This window comes from Mauremys reevesii, linkage group 3, assembly GCF_016161935.1.
Source record: "Mauremys reevesii isolate NIE-2019 linkage group 3, ASM1616193v1, whole genome shotgun sequence".
Taxonomy (NCBI): Eukaryota; Metazoa; Chordata; order Testudines; family Geoemydidae; genus Mauremys; species Mauremys reevesii.
Genome location: NC_052625.1, coordinates 7,625,510 through 7,644,792, shown reverse-complemented (window position 1 = coordinate 7,644,792; position 19,283 = coordinate 7,625,510). Strand labels below are relative to the sequence as shown.

Sequence of the window (19,283 nt, the reverse complement as noted above, 5' to 3'; positions counted from 1 at the left end):
ACTGAGGATTTAATAATTCCATCCAACTTCTCTGCTCCCAGTTTGAATTTGTCAGTTTGTCATAGTGTGACCTGACTCATCAAATCTCAGCATCAGCAGTCTCAGTGGTAAGAAGCAAGCCTTATCTTTTCTTATTCTTTAGTATCTTTTCTTATTCTTTAGCATATAAATTAAGATCACAAGCACCCAAAGTGGCATTGTGGGTAGAATATCAGATATAACATAAGAGATTATTGCAGACGTTTAACTTTTAAATTACAGACTATCGATGGTCCCTGCCAAGTCATAATTCACAAGTGGGAGACTCATCTTCAACCACGATCAATAACCCCTTTAGGTATGGGCATCAATTGCATCTGTTTGAGGCATATGCATAAGATTACTAATATGCTGCACATTGGTTTAGTGGGATTGACAACAATTTATAGCTTTAAAATATTTAAATTTAGTACTGTGTTACAGGTAAAAAAATTTCTTTATACATCATGGACCTCATTCTCAAAACCTTAAAATTGTCAAATCTTAAACTCTGAGCAACTGCTTTAAAAAAAAGCAATGGGTTTGAAGTTGTTTCCTAAATTTTATCTTTTGCCTATTTCTATTTAAATTGGAGTTAACATAACTTTTTAATGTTTGTCACTCTTGAGACTGAGGATCCATACTTCTATTTTTAAAAGAAGTGTGGAGAAGGGGAGGATGTGAACTTACCCTTGTTCATATGAAGTTTCAGTAGTAAACTTTAAGAGGACTTTTAATCCCAGTAAGTGGGCATCTTAAGTAGATATTACTAACAACAATAGTAACATAATTCAAGGTGATGGAGTTTTTTTCTAACTGTAAATACCAGAAATCCCACTCTGTTGTAGGGGCATACAATATGAACTTGTTCCTCTTAGGAACAAGAGTTTTCTGAAATCCAAACTTTCTTTTTAAAAAGTGATTGAATGTAGTTCATTCATTGAATGTAGTTCAGATCTCTTTATCAGCCATAGGATGGCACTTTTCTACATATATTTTTGTCTAATATATCAGAAGGCCAGTGTTTCCTAAATCTGTATTAGTTCATTCTACATAGATTAAATACCTTCTGGCTCCTGGAGAGCATGTACCCTTTAGTTAGAATTTTCTATTTAAATATTTGTTAGGACTAATCATGTGTACCATAAGGGATTACTGTTGCTTACTAGTTAGTTTGTGAATTAGAGCAGTTAAGGATTTCTATTCCTGCAGCAAATTGTTTTTTCTGTATATTGATCAGCAATTAATATTCTGGTCTATATACCACACTCTGAACTTCGTCTCTAATACATTTGTTTACCTTACTCTGAACAGTTTTGAATTTTTAAGTAATATTCAACTTTATTCTTTTTAACCCTGTAGTCATTGAAAAAAATACACTGGTCCTGTGAGTTCTGGGGTGATTATTTAAAATGTATAATATATTTCCTAGGAAAGCTAAAGTACTAATAAATTAACTTTCTAGGGATCTATTTATTTAATATATCAGCTGTTTATAAACAAACAATCTTTTTAAAGAAAAAGTACTTTCTTGATCTAGTGAAACCTGGATATTGGAGTTCTAGAGCTGTGTGGAAACTTTTGCGGTCAGAGAAATCACTCTTCGCAAGTTCATAATAAAAATAAAACATGTCTCTTGTCACAAAAATGTCAGCCTGTTAATGCTGATAGAAAACTTTTGTCATTACACAACAAAATGTTGTTTAATGACTATTAAAGATTGAGGGCAGACTTGTGGTGCTTTTTACAAAAGGCTAATGGCATTATTGGCAAAATATGATTAAGTCAAATTTGGTTTTCAAATTTTGAGAAACAAAGGTTGATTATTTTAGTTTTTTTTTTTATAGCTCTGAAAGTTTATGGTTATGCTGGCGAGTTTGCATACTTCCTGAGTTTCCTGCTTTTATAACCTTTTTGAGTAGGGTAAAAGTGAAGAAACACTTCGAATGTCCCGTTCCAGGAAAACGGGTCTGTCAGATGCACAGAATAATATTTTAATTATGACTAATGTGATTTAGAAGCTTTTCATAGCAAAAAGCTTGTATGCTTTCAAGAAACATTTCTTAAACACTGTCAACATATATAATACTAAACGGATCTTGAACACTAGCAATGCAGAATACTAGCAATATAGTGTGATCTGCAAGAAAATCAAACTTTTAGAATGTATTTAATAGAATTTTGCAATAAATATGCTTATTCTTTGTCTACTTTTTTCCTTCTAAATTTTAAATATAGTAGTTCAATTTTGACATTTGACTCTGTGTAAGGTAAGAATGCTAACTAGTTTCCTTCTGTTTCCCCTCCCTTCAATTATAGAAAATGACATCACTGTTGATGATGGACAGTTTGGAATCCATAGTAAGTAAGATGTGTTAATTACTTTAAAATCCTTACCAGCATGTATGAATTTTAAGAAGTCAAGTGTTAGTGATGAAAAATGTAATGAAATTATACATGTTAAACAAAACATTTGCCAGTGCCTGAGGGCCTGCTTCTGACTGGTGATGCCCTTTTCAGGGCGAAGAGCACTAGCCATGTGCCAGGGAGATAGTCCACTGATCGCAGGATGCTGTGGCATCATGTTTTGGCCATGATCTTCATCCTCCTCAGATCCTCCCCCTTTCTGCTGCTGTGTGTCAGCTGTTAGGTTCGGTAATATCTTTTAGGTCTTGTCTACACTCCAGAGTTATGTTGACAAAAGTTATATTGACTATCAAAAAGCACTATAATACACTCTCTCCATCACCAGAGCGCATCCACACTTGGGGCTGTAGCGTCAAAAGTGAGAGCAGTGCACTATGGGTAGTTATCCCACAGCCCTCCTCACTACCTTCTGCTGCTAGCATTTGTAGGTTGGCAGAATGGATCATGGCGCATCGTGGGTTTGTGGCATTTTTCAATGGCCCATGTTTACTGTGTGCTCGCCATCTCTGTGTTAAAGGATGGATCCTGCACTGCTCTCTCCTGCTCTGTTAACTGTCGAAATTTGTAATGTTAAATTGAACATACCCATTATCAGACCAACAGCCATCAATACGCTACCTCCCCAATTGCTCTCTATATATGTTCCCACACTTGCAGGCTTCATACCAAGTTCTCCCTTACTTTACAACTGTTTTTTCACACACCTCACAACCACTCCACCATTCACTCATTGCTCGGCCCTCTAACACCTACAAAATTATCCCAGTTTGACACTACTCCGTCACACCTTACACATCAGTTCTGTCCCTTCCACTAAATTCTTAACTTCTGTTTTCTCCTGTCTTTGCTTTATGCTGTCCACCCCCAAGCTATCTTTCTTACTCCTGTCCCCAAAGTTGTCACTTCTCTTCACTGCTACACTAATCGGTTGCTTCTCAGCAGCTTCAGACCTGCAGAGCCAATTTCAGAACCTCATCTGATAGCTGGTACCTTGCACCCCTTCCTGGCAGCCCCACTTGCACTACTTTCCTCATTCTGAGAAGCTGAGGATTCTTCTCTACCTCTAGCCAGCTCACACTTACACTCACGTATCTATTCTGCACATGGGTGGAAAAAATTAGAGGGAACATTGGTTACAAGGTATGGTGGACTCTGCCAAAGAAACTAGTTATGTGAAATCACGTTATTTCAAAGTTATACCAATATTCTGTTTTTAATTATATTGATGTATGTTTCTTTTTTGAAAATCTCTTCGGCTGTATATAACTGTTACTACTTTTCATCATGTTTACTTTGCCAGATGGTGTTGAGACTCTGGATTCTGGGTGGCTGTCCTGTCAGACTGAAATAAGATTACGTCTACATTATTCTGAAAAACCGCCTGTCTCAATATCCAAGAACAAATTTAAAAATTCTAGGTTTAGGTAAGATCATCATAAGTTGCAATTTTTGTAATGTTAAGCTCCATCACAAGTTCACATCTGTTGATAACATTAAATCAGTGGTGCTGCTTTCCCCAGGCTTCTCCCATTGCTAACTTGATTGTTCAAAAGAAAAATGTTAAGAGGCCACAATGTATGTTAGCATCCCACCTATTTTACAGCTAGTTGGGGGGGGATACTGTCATACATGCGATATTTATGTATCCTTACGTGTGCTCTCAAATGACACAAATAATTAATTTGGTATTTTTAATACTCCATTCTGATTTAGATGAATGTGAAGAAATTAATAGCTGTTACAATCTTTACTTCAGTTGATTTTTACTGTAGTCCTCTGATTTTGTTCAGAGCTATATTTCTTGAGATTCTTCATTAAATATTTAATATTGAAAGAGTTCTCTTTATGAAAGAATGAAGCAGTACATTCAGATGAAAGGACTACTTCAGTATTAGCCCATTTTCAGTCTTTATATTTTTATAAGAAGTTATTTTAATAGGTCCCTTTTCTCAAACTACAAAAAAAAATCTGTATCCAATAAAAGCTGTTTTATCCAGCACTTCATCAACTGGAAAGCTCTATAAACCAGCATTTCTGATCTTCGTTGAAATTCCAGTTTATAATCCTGTTGGCATGGGGTGTGGGGGTGGGTGCTGGGTCTGGGGGACACTCACCTCAGGTGGCTCCCGACAAGTGGCAACCTATCCCAGCTACTTCTAGATGGAGGTGCCCCAACCTGCTGCCTCGAGCCCCTGCCTGCACCCCGTCCCGCACCCAAGCCCTGCACCCAAACTCCTTCCCTCTTAGTTAACCAGTATTTTTCACTTACCAGCACCCCCCTTCCACCAACATGCTGGATAAAACAGCTTTTACTGTAGCAAGTATTATAGCATCATATACCAGGAAGTAAACAGACAGTAGGTACACACACATATCCCTTTGTCTTAATTTCCCTTAGCCCTAGAAAAAGAAAGTATAAACTAAGTGATTAGATGTGATTCATCTCTCAAGTTATATATATATATATGCTGTGCTAAAGTCTGATCGTGTTAAGCGCAGTTAGCTGTCAAATATTTTATACAGCTTTTGATAGTGCAGCGGTTCTCCAGCTTTTAAAATAGCGTATCTGGTGTCATTTTTCCTCCCATTTCTCAATCATGCTGACCACCTGCCTTCCAGTTTTCAGTTGGTTAGAGGATTGGGTTATACTTGTTTACATGGAAAAAATATTAAATTGTGTGTATTTTTAACTATCAATGTGATTTAGCTGCTGGAAGTCAGATACTGAGCCCACATCATGTGATCAGCTAGCTTTTCACATACCACCACCAAGTAATCTGCAGATCATGGACCGTAATTTTGAGAGCCTTGTCATAATGAACGCCTAGCTAAGATGGTAGGGACACCTTCCCTTCCCCCACCCCACTCAACCTTGTCATGAGACTGGAGAGGTAATTGCCTTACTGAGAACAATTGCACCTAATATGCCCTTGCTCTGTCCCAATACTGTAGCACCTTACATTGTTTCCTGGGGCACACTGTTGGCAGGGCATGCAAGAGAGAGAAAGTAATTCTTGAAACCTGATCCTAGTTTTCCTGAGAATCAGTGCACTGCCTAATTGCTGGTTACTTCAAGGACCTCCTTACTGGCTTGTTGTTAGCAATTCAGGAGGGCAGGGAGAGGCTTTGAACCTCTTTCTCTGTGGTACATCGGTTCTTCTGCTGCCTAGGACCATTCATGTCACCAAAGTCCTGATCTGCTTGGCAGATTGAATAGACATTACACTCCTTCTTTCTCCCCACCCCCCTGAAAATTGGGATTCATAAGAACTCTAATAAAGATGTCTAAGCTCGATATCCCTGCCAAAACTGGGAATTCTGGGCAGTGCCAGGTCAGACAAAGGAGGTAAGTCTGCATGTAACAATTCGATCATTTTGCAAAAGCTTGGTCTCATGACTCATACCTAGACTAATTTTCTCAGGAGGCCTGATAGGTCTGGTGGTAATCTTCAATTAGATCTGGATGGCTAAATGCTGTTTTTAGTGACATGGGTGCATTGAGACACCTTTCATAGAAGAGTTCCACACTCAAACTTTCTTTTTAGAACCAGAAATTGCATGTGTTAAGTGATCTAAATATCAGAAGAGGTGTATAATGCACCAAGGACCTGTAGAGTTCTGGTACATGAAAGGATGGATGGTCTGAAATCCGTTGGATAGTCAGAACAGCACAATTAAGGTGATTTGTGGCAGCCATTTCCACTGTGTGGGGTCCTGTAGTGGAGAGTTAGTTTCAGTCTCTGGACTGAGATTTTTCATTCTGTGGTATTGAAGATACAGATTTGATGTAGAGGCTCTATACTGGCAGCATTCTCTCAGTGGGAATTGTTTGCTGCTTTTAGAGTTATGTGGACCTCTTTTTGTAACCATTGAGGAAAAATAGCTCTTTATTTACTTTGCTTTCTTTGTAAAGGACTGAGAAAGGGATTGGAACCTGGTTATATATACTTCCTTTGATAGGAAGCAAAGAGGCAGAAAACCTGTTTCATGGAATGATAATGTTTGCTGGGTGCAACTTTGTTTGCTAGAATTGGGCACACTGGAAGCCAGGGAGAATTCTCCACTTTCGATGCAGGACCACTTACTATTTTCAGTCTGGGAACCTTCATAAGCACTACATTCAATTAAATTTTGTGTTTATTTAAAAATAATCTGAGGTTTACTCTTTTTTTGCATTTATCTTTGTGGCTTATCAATAGCACCGCATATACCTACTTATATTACTTGACTTTAGGAATATTACAGAACTTGTGTATTTGTGTGTGCATATTCATACATCAGTTGTCATATGCTCAAGGCTGAGGGGCTGATGGTGACAATTACCCTAGTCTTCAGTTACCTTCAGGTGACCCTTTAGGTTGTTGGTAATCTCCTGAAGGAGGCCATCTGTTCACTCTGGCACCCATATAATTAGTCAGTAATGATTACTAACTTTTAGACAGTGGGAAAACTTTTCAAAACATCCAGTAATTATTTTTTTTCAAAAGTAACTTGTGCACTTATAAGTCAAAATTAATCATTTTTGAAAAATGGAATGTAGTCACTAGAGCCTAAGTTTCTCTGAAAGCATGCAACTCAGGCTGCATGTACACTGCAAGAGAGGAGTGTGATTCCAAGCTTGCATATGTGTACTCGTGCTAGCTTCCATCTGAACTAGTATGCTAAAAATAGCGGCGTAGTTGCAGTAGCTTGGGCAGTGGCGGGTACAGTCTAGCCATCCCAAATACAAACCTGCCTGAACCCCATGGTTGTGTGATGGGATCCCCAGGCTACAACCTGAAATTGTGGGACTGTTGTGCCTCCTTAACTCTCCAGCCTGGGTTGTCTCTTATGATGCAGTGCCAGCCAGTGAAAAGCAGTGAACCCTTCCAGGTGCTGTGATTGCCCAGCCATCAGCATGTGGAGACCCACACACACAGCTAAATTGCATGAAGGCTTTCCCAGTCATTCATGAATTATACAGAGAGAGGCACCAGCAAATACAGTCTTACTCTGCTCAAGACTCACTTGGACAGTGCAAGCTCATTAGTTTTCCATTCCAACAAGGATAGTAGACATGCAACAGTGCTTGTTAGCTTGAGCTGAGATTCTCTAAGCATTTCGACCTAAAACATGCTGTTTTAGGTAAAATATAAAACAGGTTTATTAACTACAGAAAGATCGATTGAGCTCTATGCCTGCTACTTATAATCACTTAAAGTTGGCTACATAAGAAATAAAAATGAACTCGCAGTCTAAATTCTACAGACTAAGTAAGGTTTGAATCAAACAGCTTTTCTCACCCTAATAGATGTTACAGGCAGCTTACAGTTCCAATACATTGGTCCCAGGCTGGGAAGGAAATCCACCCTATCTCCCCAGTTCAAAGTCTTTGTCTTCCGAACAATCTTCGAGGTGTTGAGATGGAGGAGAGAGGCCAAGTGATGTCACTGTCCCTCTCCTCTACTTCCAGTTACTAGAAAGATCCTTGCTGTGATGGGAGGTTAGGCAGACCCAATTGTGTATGTGTCCTCTCCGAGTCGTCTCTGGGAGAGTGGATTCTTCTCAGTGGGCAATCAAATGTCTGGCTGGTCCTGATGTAAATCTGTTTTACTAGGTTGCCACCGAAAAGCTGGCTGTGGGCATCTCCCAACTTCATGACATATTTCAGTAACACACACATAGCAATACTTCATAGCTTCAGAGTCACACAATCCAACAGGGTAGTAATAGTCAACAGATCATGACTTCTCAAATGATACCTCACAAGGTATACTTTGTGACATGATTATGATATGTTTTGTACAGTGGTTATTATGGGGATTCCAGGGTGCCATTTTGTACTCAGCAGCTAGCCTGTGCTGCCAGTGGCCAGGCTGCTGTCTATGCTGTTTTTTAGTATGCTAGCTCTAAAGAAAGAGGGTGTGGGTTGGTGTACATGAGCTGCAGACCACACCCCTAGTTTGTAGCATAGACATACCCTTAGGGATTGTCTACATGGTGAGTTAGCGTGCAGCATGCCAGGGTGTGAGTCTACAGCATGCTGTTTGCTATGTGCTAGCTTGCTATGTGGACCCTGCTACACTGAAAGTTCTATAGTGAGCTTTGATATCCTCTTCTTTGGGACTGCAAAGCTTTTAATGCACAGTAGCAGGTCCACTTGGCATGTTAGAGTGTGGCAAACTAGCACACTATAGAGTCACACTGTGGCTTGCTGCATGCTAACTCATGTAGACAACTCCAATTCTCCTAAGTCACATAGGCATTTTAGAAAATCTTACCCAGTGTCTTGAGCTTTTGTGATGTGCAAGAGCATAAGCTGTGAGGTTAAAATCTAAATCTATAGAGGTGTTTTGGAAAGTGTAACTAGAGAGTAATGGCTCCAGGATGGGAGGAGTAGGGAAGTATTATCCCACTAATGGTGCCTTGAGATCTGGGTCATCATGATGTTTAGGGAAATATAGGTAATACAGTGGCATATAAAGTTTTTGTGGGGCAGAATCCTACTAGATCTCCTGACCTAGTATTTTGTAGGCTTTTGAGTTGTTGCTGTCACTGAAGATGCGTCACTAATTTTCTAGCCTCTGATTTGTTTTTCTTTTTGGTGCATAGGGTGAAGCTGACTCTAGAAGGCTTGGAGGAAGATCACGATGATGACAACCAAGATAAAAATGTTACTCAGAAAATGTCAAACACTCTGGAGATCTCCTTAATAAGTGATACTGAATACAAATCTCGGCACTCTCAACCAGAATGTGGTTATGGTTTGCAGCCTGATCGATGGACAGAATACAGCATACAGACAATGGAACCAGATAACTTGGAATTAGTCTTTGACTTTTTTGAAGTGAGTACTTGTCTGGCATGTATATTATAAGTGATGAGTTCTTGGTGCAGGAAGGGGTCATTTTAAATTGCTGAACAGCTAGCAATTTTATTTTAAAAATGACTAAAAATATTTAGTCCAGATAAGTTGTTCTCAGCCAGGGGTATTTGTACCCCTGGGGGTACACAGAGGTGTTCCAGGGGGTACATCAACTCATCTATATATTTGCCTAGTTTTACAACAGGCTACAGAAAAAGTCAGTACAAACTAAAATTTTATACAGACAGTGACTTGTTTATACTGCTCTATATATTATACACTGAAATGCAAATACAATATTTATAGTCCAATTGATTTATTTTATAGTTATAGGATAAAAATAAAAAAGCAAGCAATTTTTCAGTAATTGTGTGCTGTGACATTTTTGTCTGTGTAAGCAAATAGTTTTAAAGTGAGTTGAAACTTGGGGGTACTCAAGACAACTCAGACTCCTGAAAGGGGTACAGTAGTTTGAAAAGGTTGAGAGCCAGTAGTCCAGAAAAGAAAGAAATAGTAGGCCAGTTCTTCCTAATTGTTTCACTTACTGCCAACTCAGGTATGGGTCCCACTATTTAGTCAAGGAGTTCTTTACATACCTTAGGAGTCCCTGTGATTTAAGACCAAGCAAAATAATCACTGCTGTTAACCAGGGCTATTTTATTACCAAAAAGAAAACATTAAACAAGAGAGCAAGTGATAAACTGGTTACTTCCATTACAATCTCTTCCGTATCAACAATATATTGTGACTCTTCAGTATATTTGTAGTTAACTAAATGTTTATAGATGGTCAAAATAATTTGTTTCAGAACAGGTGTACCTGTTGGTTATTAATAAATAGCCAGTCCGTTTATAGTTGGTAAAGAAGCAATTGTAACTATGTCTATGAAATCAAAGATATTTAAATCAGTTACTTAGAAGAAGCCATTTAAGGAGCCTGTCTTGAGACAGGCCAGTTAACCATATTAAGAACCTTAAATCCATGTAACTCCCAATATTTATTTCTGTTTATCAGTGTTTATCATTTATCTCCTGTCCAGGAATACATGGACTAACCACTTTGTGATTAGCAGGAGTAAAACTGCTAATATTTTAAGTTACAACAGCATTTCACTATTCCAACAAAATCATTACAAAAGGGTGTGGGGTGTTTTTTTTTGTTTGTTTGTTTTTAAATCTAATAGTTTGGCAGTGTCTTAGTTAACTTTCTCTCACCCGTCCATGTTGAAGTTTTCTTATGCGTCTGTGGCAGCTTGTTTGTAGAGATGGACAGGATGAGTTGCAAAGTGCTTGCTGTCTAAGCAGAGTAACAGGATTGTGTGAGTTCTTCTTCGAGTGATTGCTCATATCCATTCCAGTTAGGTGTGTGCGCGCCGCGTGCACTTTCGTCGGAAGACTTTTACCCTAGCAACCCCAGTGGGTCGGCTGAGCGCCCCCTGGAGTGGCGCCATAACGGCACCGCATATATACCTCAGCCGACCCACCCGACCCTCAGTTCCTTCTTACCGCCCGTGTCGGTCGTTGGAACAGCGGAGTGCAGCTTGTCTGACCTCCGCTTCCCTAGCTTCCTCATAGTTTTCTCTGTAAAAATTGTACATAGTTCTTATCTTAGTTTAGGTTTTCTTATTTTTGATAGTTTAAAATCAGTTTAGTGTAGATAGTTAGCGGGTTCGTGGGTTAGCCCCACCCGCACCCGGGACCGGAGCGTATGCCCGGCTCCCCGGGTTTCAAGCCGTGCTCGGCCTGCCGCAGGCCTATGCCTACAGGAGATCCTCATAGCTCCTGTTTAAAGTGCTTAGGAGAGTCGCACTTATCTACTAAGTGCCCAATTTGCAAGGCCTTTAAGCCTCGCACTAAGAGGGAGAGAGACATTAGGCTGAAACAGCTCCTAATGGAGGCAGCCTTAACCCCTCCAGCCGCGGCACCGCCCGCGAAGGACTCTCGCAGCACTGCCACGGCGCCAGGCCACTCTGCGGTGCCACCGAAACCGTCATCGGCACCGAAGCCGGCTCAAAGACGCTTCCTCTCCCCGAGGGCGAAGAAAGGAAAGGTCGCTGCCTCCATGGCACCGCCGGCTCCGAAGCCACAGAGTGCGCCCTGTCCGGACCGCCCGGCACCAAAACCTGCCGCGGCACCGGTTCCTCTGCCGCAGACGCTTCTGCCGGCACCGGCGACTCCGGCCCCCGAGAGGCCGTCGAGCCCGGAACCTGTAGCCTCCCCGGCTCCGGCCGCGGTTGAGATGCCACTGCCATCGACTTCTGAGACCTTCGAGGCAGCACGGGACCTCATTGCGCTGACAGAACCGCTTGTGCCACCGCCCCCGGCGCCGCCGGTGCGGGCGTCCCACTCCATGGGCAAGCCGTCCATGTTTAGGCCACCCGCTGGCACCGACTCTGACCGGCACTGAACCCGTTCCCATTCTCGACGCCGATCTCGATCTGGCCGTCGATCGCACCGCCGCTCGCAGTCCCGGCACCGCTCAACCACGCGGCACCGGTCGGACTCGCGGCACCGGTTGTTCTCTCGATCTCCGACCCGTCACTCCCGGCACCGATCCAGTTCTCGGTACCGCTATGGCCGCCGCTACTCGCGGAGTCGCTCCCGGCACCGATCGTGGAGATCCCGCTCGACCTCCCGGCACCGCACCGGTCGCAGGTCCCAGTCGCGCTCCTGCTCTCGATACCGAGATGCCTCCCGGCACTGTTCACCACAAAGGCGGCAGATGAGATCTGTAGGCACTTCGACGGAAGGCTTATCTGCTCCTCCTTGGCCCTCTTGACACGCTTCGGCCTCCTCACACGCCGACAGCTACTATGTCGATGACCATGACTCTCAGGTCCCTTCGGGAGTTTTCCGGCAATCCCATCCTGCGGACCAGGACCCAAATCAGTGGGGTTATTGGACTCCTTGGGCCTACCACCAAAGCCAAGGCCCTCCTGTGCCTCCTATGCGCACTGTCTCGCATGAGCCACACGTCCCAGAGGCTACCGTAAGCCGCCCCCCAGTTGACACTGAGGTACCATCCGGTGCAGACGAAGAGGCTCAGCCTGCCCAGGAACCTCTGGGGCAGGAATCCTTACAGGAGCCGGATGCTGACCAAGATGCCATTCTGCCCGGCACTTCTTCCTCCTCCTCTCCCCCAGATGAGGCGGTGGCAGGCTCGTCATCAGCGGGTCCCCCGCCAATTGATTTAAGGGCGCACCAAGAGCTCCTTCGCAGGGTGGCACTGCGCATGGATCTCCAGGCTGAGGAGGTGTCGGAAGTCAGTGACCCAATAGTGAACATTTTGTCCGCGAACGCTCCAACCCGCATAGCTCTACCCTTCATAAGGACTATCCAGGCGAACGCTGATACCTTGTGGCAGACTCCGTCGTCTGTTGCGCCCACAGCCCGAGGGGTGGAACGCAGATACATGGTCCCTTCCAGGGGATACGAACATTTGTGTATGCACTCTGTCCCCTCGTCCTTAGTAGTGCAGTCGGTCAACGACAAAGAGCGTAACGGCCAGCAGGGCCCGGCTCCTAAGTCGAAGGAGGCCAAGCGCATGGACTTGCTTGGTCGCAAGGTCTACTCTGCCGGTGCCCTACAGATCCGTGTGGCTAACCAGCAGGCCTTGCTCAGCCGCTACGGCCATGACACTTGGGCTGAGGTAGAAAAATATAAAGAGCTCCTGCCTCAGGATTCCGCGGCCTTTGTAGAAGAAGGCAAAAAGGTAGCACGCACCTCCTTACAGGCCTCCTTAGACGCGGCTGACTCGGCGACACGTACTGTAGCCTCGGGCGTTACCATGCGCCGGATCTCTTGGCTCCAGAGTTCGACGCTTCCCCCTGAGGTTCAATATACCATTCAGGACCTTCCTTTTGATTCGAAGGAGCTCTTTTCTGAAAAGACGGACTCCAAGCTTCAGAATCTAAAGGACAACAGGGTTATCATCCGCACTTTGGGGATGCATACCCCGGCTAACCAGAGGCGTCCGTTCCGTCCCCAATTTAACCGGCCTTACTATATGCCTCGCTACAGGCAAGACTCTGGTCGACGGCGGGGTCGTGGCGGCCGTGGGCGACGGCCTGGCAACCAACCGTCCCAAGGGCGAGCCCCCTCTAAACCACCGGGGCCTAAACCATCTTTTTGAAGATGCGCCCGGGGACGACATACCAGTTCTTCCTACCAATTCCTCCCTCCTTTTTTCCAACCGCCTTTCCTATTTCCTCCCGGCGAGGGCCAGGCTAACCACTGATGCCTGGGTCCTGCGCACGGTGGAACGTGGTTACCAACTCCAATTCGTTTCACCTCCACCTTCCCACCCTCCTTCCCGGTCCCTCTTCAGGGACCCCTCTCACGAGCAACTCCTCTTACAGGAGGTGCACTCGCTCCTAGCCATCGGAGCGGTCGAGAAGGTTCCGGACATGGAACGGGGCAAGGGGTTTTATTCCCGATATTTTTTTGATTCCCAAGTCCAAAGGAGGCCTCCGACCCATTCTCAACCTGCGAGGACTCAACGCATACATGCTGAAGTTGAAGTTCCGCATGGTATCCCTCGGGGTCATTATCCCTACTTTGGATTCAGGAGACTGGTATGCCGCCCTCGATATGAAGGACGCTTATTTTCATATCGCCATCTTCCCACCGCACAGACACTTCCTCCGTTTCACAATCGCTCACCTACACTTCCAGTTTGCGGTACTCCCCTTCGGCCTCTCCACGGCCCCAAGGGTGTTCACAAAGTGCATGGCCGTTGTCGCCACCCACCTCCGTCGGCGCGCCATCTCCGTTTTTCCCTACCTGGACGACTGGCTCATCAGGGGGGACTCGCAGGCCACGGTCCAGCAACATGTCACAGAGATCAAGGACTTATTCACGCGCCTAGGCCTACTTCTCAACATAGAGAAGTCCACCTTAGTTCCAACTCAGAGGTTGGATTTTATTGGCGCGACCCTGGACTCCGCTCTAGCGAGAGCCTTCCTTCCGCAGGTTCGGTTCCAGGCCCTTACACAGCTGATCCGCGACCTTCAGGCCTCTCGCATGACCTCGGCCCGTGCTTGCCTCCGCCTCCTCGGTCATATGGCGGCTTGCACACACGTCACCCCGTTTGCCCGGCTCCGCCTCCGCCCGCTTCAGCTGTGGCTTCATTCCAGGTACCGCCCTCACAGGGACCCCCTGGATACCATACTCACCATCCCAGCAGGTGTCCTTCAATCTCTGGATTGGTGGCTGACCCCGTCCAACGTATGTGCGGGCGTCCCATTCCAGGCTCCTCAACCTTCCATGTCTCTGACAACGGACGCCTCGTCCCTTGGATGGGGAGCCCATCTTGGCGATCTTCAGACTCAAGGTCTTTGGTCGCTGCAGGAATTAAACATGCACATCAACGTCAGGGAGCTCCGGGCAGTACGCCTGGCCTGCCAAGTGTTCCAGACTCGCCTCCGCGGCTGTTGTGTCTCAGTCTTTACGGACAACACAACGGCCATGTACTATATCAACAAGCAAGGCGGGACCCGCTCATCCCCCCCTCTGCGACGAGGCAATGCTACTGTGGGAATTCTGCATAGCCCACTCGATACATCTAGTAGCGTCATTCCTTCCTGGCGTCAAGAACACCATCGCGGATCGCCTGAGCAGATCCTTTCTCTGCCACGAGTGGTCGCTGAGAGCAGACATCGCTCATTCCATTTTCCAACAGTGGGGGTTTCCCCACATAGACTTGTTTGTGTCCCGATTGAACCGCAAATGCCAGAAGTTTTGCTCCTTTCAAGGTCTGGCACCGGGCTCTCTGTCGGACGCGTTTCTCCTTCCATGGACTCGTCACCTGTTCTATGCCTTTCCTCCGTTTCCCCTCATACACAAAGTCCTGCTGAAGCTCCGACGGGACAAGGCACGTCTCATCTTAATTGCGCCAGCGTGGCCCAGGCAACACTGGTTCACCACGCTGCTCCGTCTGTCGATAGCCAGCCCCATTCCTCTGCCGCTCCATCCGGATCTGATAACACAAGATCACGGCACTCTCCGTCACCCGGACCTGCCGGCCCTCCACCTCACGGCGTGGCTCCTCAGTGGCTAGACCAGACGGAGTTGCGCTGCTCTGCTCCCGTGCAGCACGTTTTATTGAGCAGCAGAAAGCCTTCCACTCGATCTACCTACCTGGCCAAGTGGAAGCGCTTCGCTTGCTGGGCTCAAGCGCGGGACGCTATTCCTTCGGAACTCCCACTTCCGATGATACTGGACTATCTCTGGTCGCTAAAACAACAAGGTCTGGCGCTGTCCTCCATTAAAGTGCACTTAGCGGCCATCTCCGCTTTCCACCCCGGTGAAGGGGGATATACGCTGTTTTCTCACCCGCTGACTACTCGCTTCAGGAAGGGCCTTGATCGTCTCTACCCCCAGGTTCGTCATCCGACTCCCACCTGGGACCTCAATCTGGTCCTCAACAGGCTCATGTCTCCGCCCTTCGAGCCGCTGGCCACCTGCTCCTTGCTGTACCTCTCATGGAAGACAGTGTTTCTCGTGGCTATCACATCTGCCAGACGAGTCTCTGAGCTCAAGGCGCTCATGGCGGACCCGCCATACACCGTTTTCCATAAGGACAAGGTACAGCTACGCCCACATCCGGCGTTTCTCCCGAAGGTAGTGTCCGCCTTCCACGTTAACCAGGATATCTTCCTGCCAGTTTTCTTTCCAAAGCCTCACGCATCTCCGAGAGAACAACGACTTCACTCCCTCGATGTTCGCAGGGCGTTGGCTTTCTAAGTTGATCGGACAAGACCGTTCCGCAAATCCCCGCAACTGTTTGTGGCAATTGCTGATCGGATGAGAGGCCTTCCTGTCTCATCGCAGCGAATCTCCTCCTGGCTCGCAGAGTGCATTCGCACCTGCTATAACTTGGCTAATGTTCCCTGGGGCCACCTCACCGCCCACTCTACCAGGGCCCAGGCATCCTCCGCTGCCTTTCTGGCGCACGTCCCCATACAAGAGATATGCAGAGCGGCGACCTGGTCATCCGTCCATACTTTTGCCTCACACTACGCCCTGGTCCAACAGTCGAGAGGTGACGCAGCCTTTGGCTCTGCGGTCCTGCATACCGCCACGTCTCACTCTGACCCCACCGCCTAGGTAAGGCTTGGGATTCACCTAACTGGAATGGATATGAGCAATCACTCGAAGAAGAAAAAACGGTTACTTACCTTTGTAACTGTTCTTCGAGATGTGTTGCTCATATCCATTCCACACCCACCCTCCTTCCCCACTGTCGGAGTAGCCGGCAAGAAGGAACTGAGGGTCGAGTGGGTCGGCTGAGGTATATATGCGGTGCCGTTATGGCGCCACTCCAGGGGGCGCTCAGCCAACCCACTGGGGTTGCTAGGGTAAAAGTCTTCCGACGAAAGTGCACGCGACGCGCACACACCTAACTGGAATGGATATGAGCAACACATCTCGAAGAACAACAGTTACAAAGGTAAGTAACCGTTTTTTACTCACTCCAGAGTCTTGTACTCTTCTCCTTCCTATTTCTGTAAAATTATAAGAGAAAACACAAGCTTGTTTAGATTTCAGGTCGATTGCTCTCACCCTTTAATTGGTTTCATGTCTTCATGGTAGTTCTAGGAGGCCCTTCATCTTTAAGAATATATAGTTTAATACATATACAACATTTCTTTAATTTTCTGTATTTTTGTGGCAGGAAAGATTCAGATGAGTTAAAAACTAACTTTCAAAAATTTCTTTTTAATTTAGTCCACTTTTTGACAGTCTTTCAGTTTTATTAAATTTTTGAGAGGGAATATATAATTTTATTTTTAAAAGGTCCAAACACTCCTGTTTCTTATGTTTTAGTCCTCAAACAGTTTTTTACAAATTAAATAGCTCTTATAAAGTCTTCAGCTTCAATAATTAAAAAGTCACTGACTCTTAAGAGTTTGGAGAGAGAATTCTTGTCTTCCAAAAGTGGATGAGCGTATTTAAATGGCTTCCTGAATTAGTAATTAGTTTATGATCAAATGATCATGCTATACTTGTACATACTATTCATATAACAATATCAAGTAGTTATTATATGAACGTTTGCAGTTAATATAATATACATTTTAAAAGAGGCTTATGCCATCACTTGAGAAACATCAAAGGTTTTTACCTTTAAGTGGAAACGTGAGTTTGAAGTGACCAATATCTACTCTAAAACATCTGACCATAAATGTTCTCGAAGATTAAAGAATGATGACTTCAGTACATGTACAAAATGAAATATCCTTATTGAAATTGATTTTAGAATTTGGATGAGTGTAAAGTAAGGTTCTTCTTCGAGTGCTTGCTCATGTCTATTCCACAGTAGGTGTGCGTGCTCACCACATGCACATTCCTCCCCAAGGTGGTCTCTGCCTTTCACGTGAACCAGGACATCTTCCTACCTTTTTTCTGCCCTAAGCCACATGCTTCTAACGAGGAACGCTGCCTCCATACTCTCGATGTGCGCAGGGCGCTTGCCTTTTACCTGGAGCGGACTAAGCCGTTCTGTAGGTGTTCGCAACTCTTTGTTGCCTCGGCAGAGTGCATGAAGGGCCAACCGATCTCCACCCAGAGACTGTGTCGGTGGATCACGTCGTCCATCTGGACATGCTACAACCTAGCAGGGGTTCCCGCACCACCTATCGTAAGGGCTCACTCAACAAAGGCTCGGGCCTCATTGGCTGATTTTGTGGCCCACGTCCCTATCCAGGAATCTGTAGGGCCGCTACCTGGTCCTCAGTACACATGTTCACATTGCACTATGCGATAGCATCATCCCTGGTGTGGGAGACTGTTTTTGGTAGGGCTGTGCTCTAGCCAGGGGATCCATAAACTCCTACCCACCTCCTTCACCCATAGCTTGTAATCAGTTACTGTGGAATACACATGAGCAAGCACTCGAAGTAGAAAGGACAGTTATCTGTTTCGTAACTGACGTTCTTTGAGATGTGTTGCTCATGTCTATTCCACATCCCACCCTCCTTCCCTACTGTCAGAATTGGTCTGGCAAGAAGGAACGGAGGGTGGGGGGAGCGCGCGGATCCCCTTATAGCGTGCCATAATGGCACCACTCCAGGGGTCACAGCAGCGCTCCCCCTACGGGTACTGCTGAGGGAAAAACTTCCGACACCAGTGCATGTGGTGAGCACGCACACCTACTGTGGAATAGAGATGAGCAACACATCTCGAACGCCAGTTACAGAACAGGTAACTGTCCTTTCTGTCTGCATACCCTTTGACCTTTTCCGTCCCCCAGAAAAATACTGTATATAGTGTAATCGTATATTTAATAACCTAGTCCTGAATAAGATAATGGGCTTTGTATGTCATAAAGCCAAAATAAACTGCAAACCAAGAGAGTGGCTGAAATTCTGTAAGGGTCTCTTAACCATTTTTTCCTACAGTTCTATCAAATTCAGATTTTATATTTCTGATAATTTACAATAACAATGAGGTCCGGTTTGTGTGTAACACAGGTACATTTGAGTTTAAAGGGGGGGATCTCATAATGAAGCACACTAGAGGGGTATCTTTCGTTTTATATAAGTGCTTGTGTAAATTTGCTCGTCAAGCAGAGTTTCCATGACTATGGAGAGTTTATATTGTCATTCGTACATATAGCCGTAATTTAATGTCTTGTTCTGTTTTTTAAAAAGAAAACCTAATACTTGTCATTTTTAGGAAGATCTAAGCGAAAGAGTATTACAAGGAGATGAACTTCCAGGCCATGTGGGTACTGCATGCCTGTTATCCTCCATGATTGCAGAACTGGGAAAGAGTGCTGGAATTCTCACACTTCCTATTATGAGTAGAAGTTCAAGAAAAACCATTGGAAAAGTCAGAGGTATGGTTGATACAAAATAAGAACTTCAACATAAACTAACTTAAAATTAGACTGACAATTTTGTTTAAAGTGCTGCATTTGGCCATTTAATCCAATGATTTCAGAATGCATAGCCTAATGTGTTAGGTTGAATTTATAGAAGTTGTTTTTTTAG

General features: G+C 45.0%; 1 protein-coding gene across 1 annotated transcript in view; it reads left to right on the top strand.

Annotated features, from left to right (window-relative positions):
* Positions 1 to 19,283, top strand: part of GPCPD1 (glycerophosphocholine phosphodiesterase 1) — an 80,887-nt gene that overhangs the window by 30,964 nt on the left and 30,640 nt on the right. The window contains exons 5-9 of the mRNA XM_039528583.1: positions 262 to 337; positions 2,338 to 2,379; positions 3,746 to 3,869; positions 9,037 to 9,271; positions 18,967 to 19,129. Of these exons, the coding sequence (XP_039384517.1) occupies positions 262 to 337; positions 2,338 to 2,379; positions 3,746 to 3,869; positions 9,037 to 9,271; positions 18,967 to 19,129 (640 nt within the window). The remainder of the gene's footprint in view (positions 1 to 261; positions 338 to 2,337; positions 2,380 to 3,745; positions 3,870 to 9,036; positions 9,272 to 18,966; positions 19,130 to 19,283) is intronic.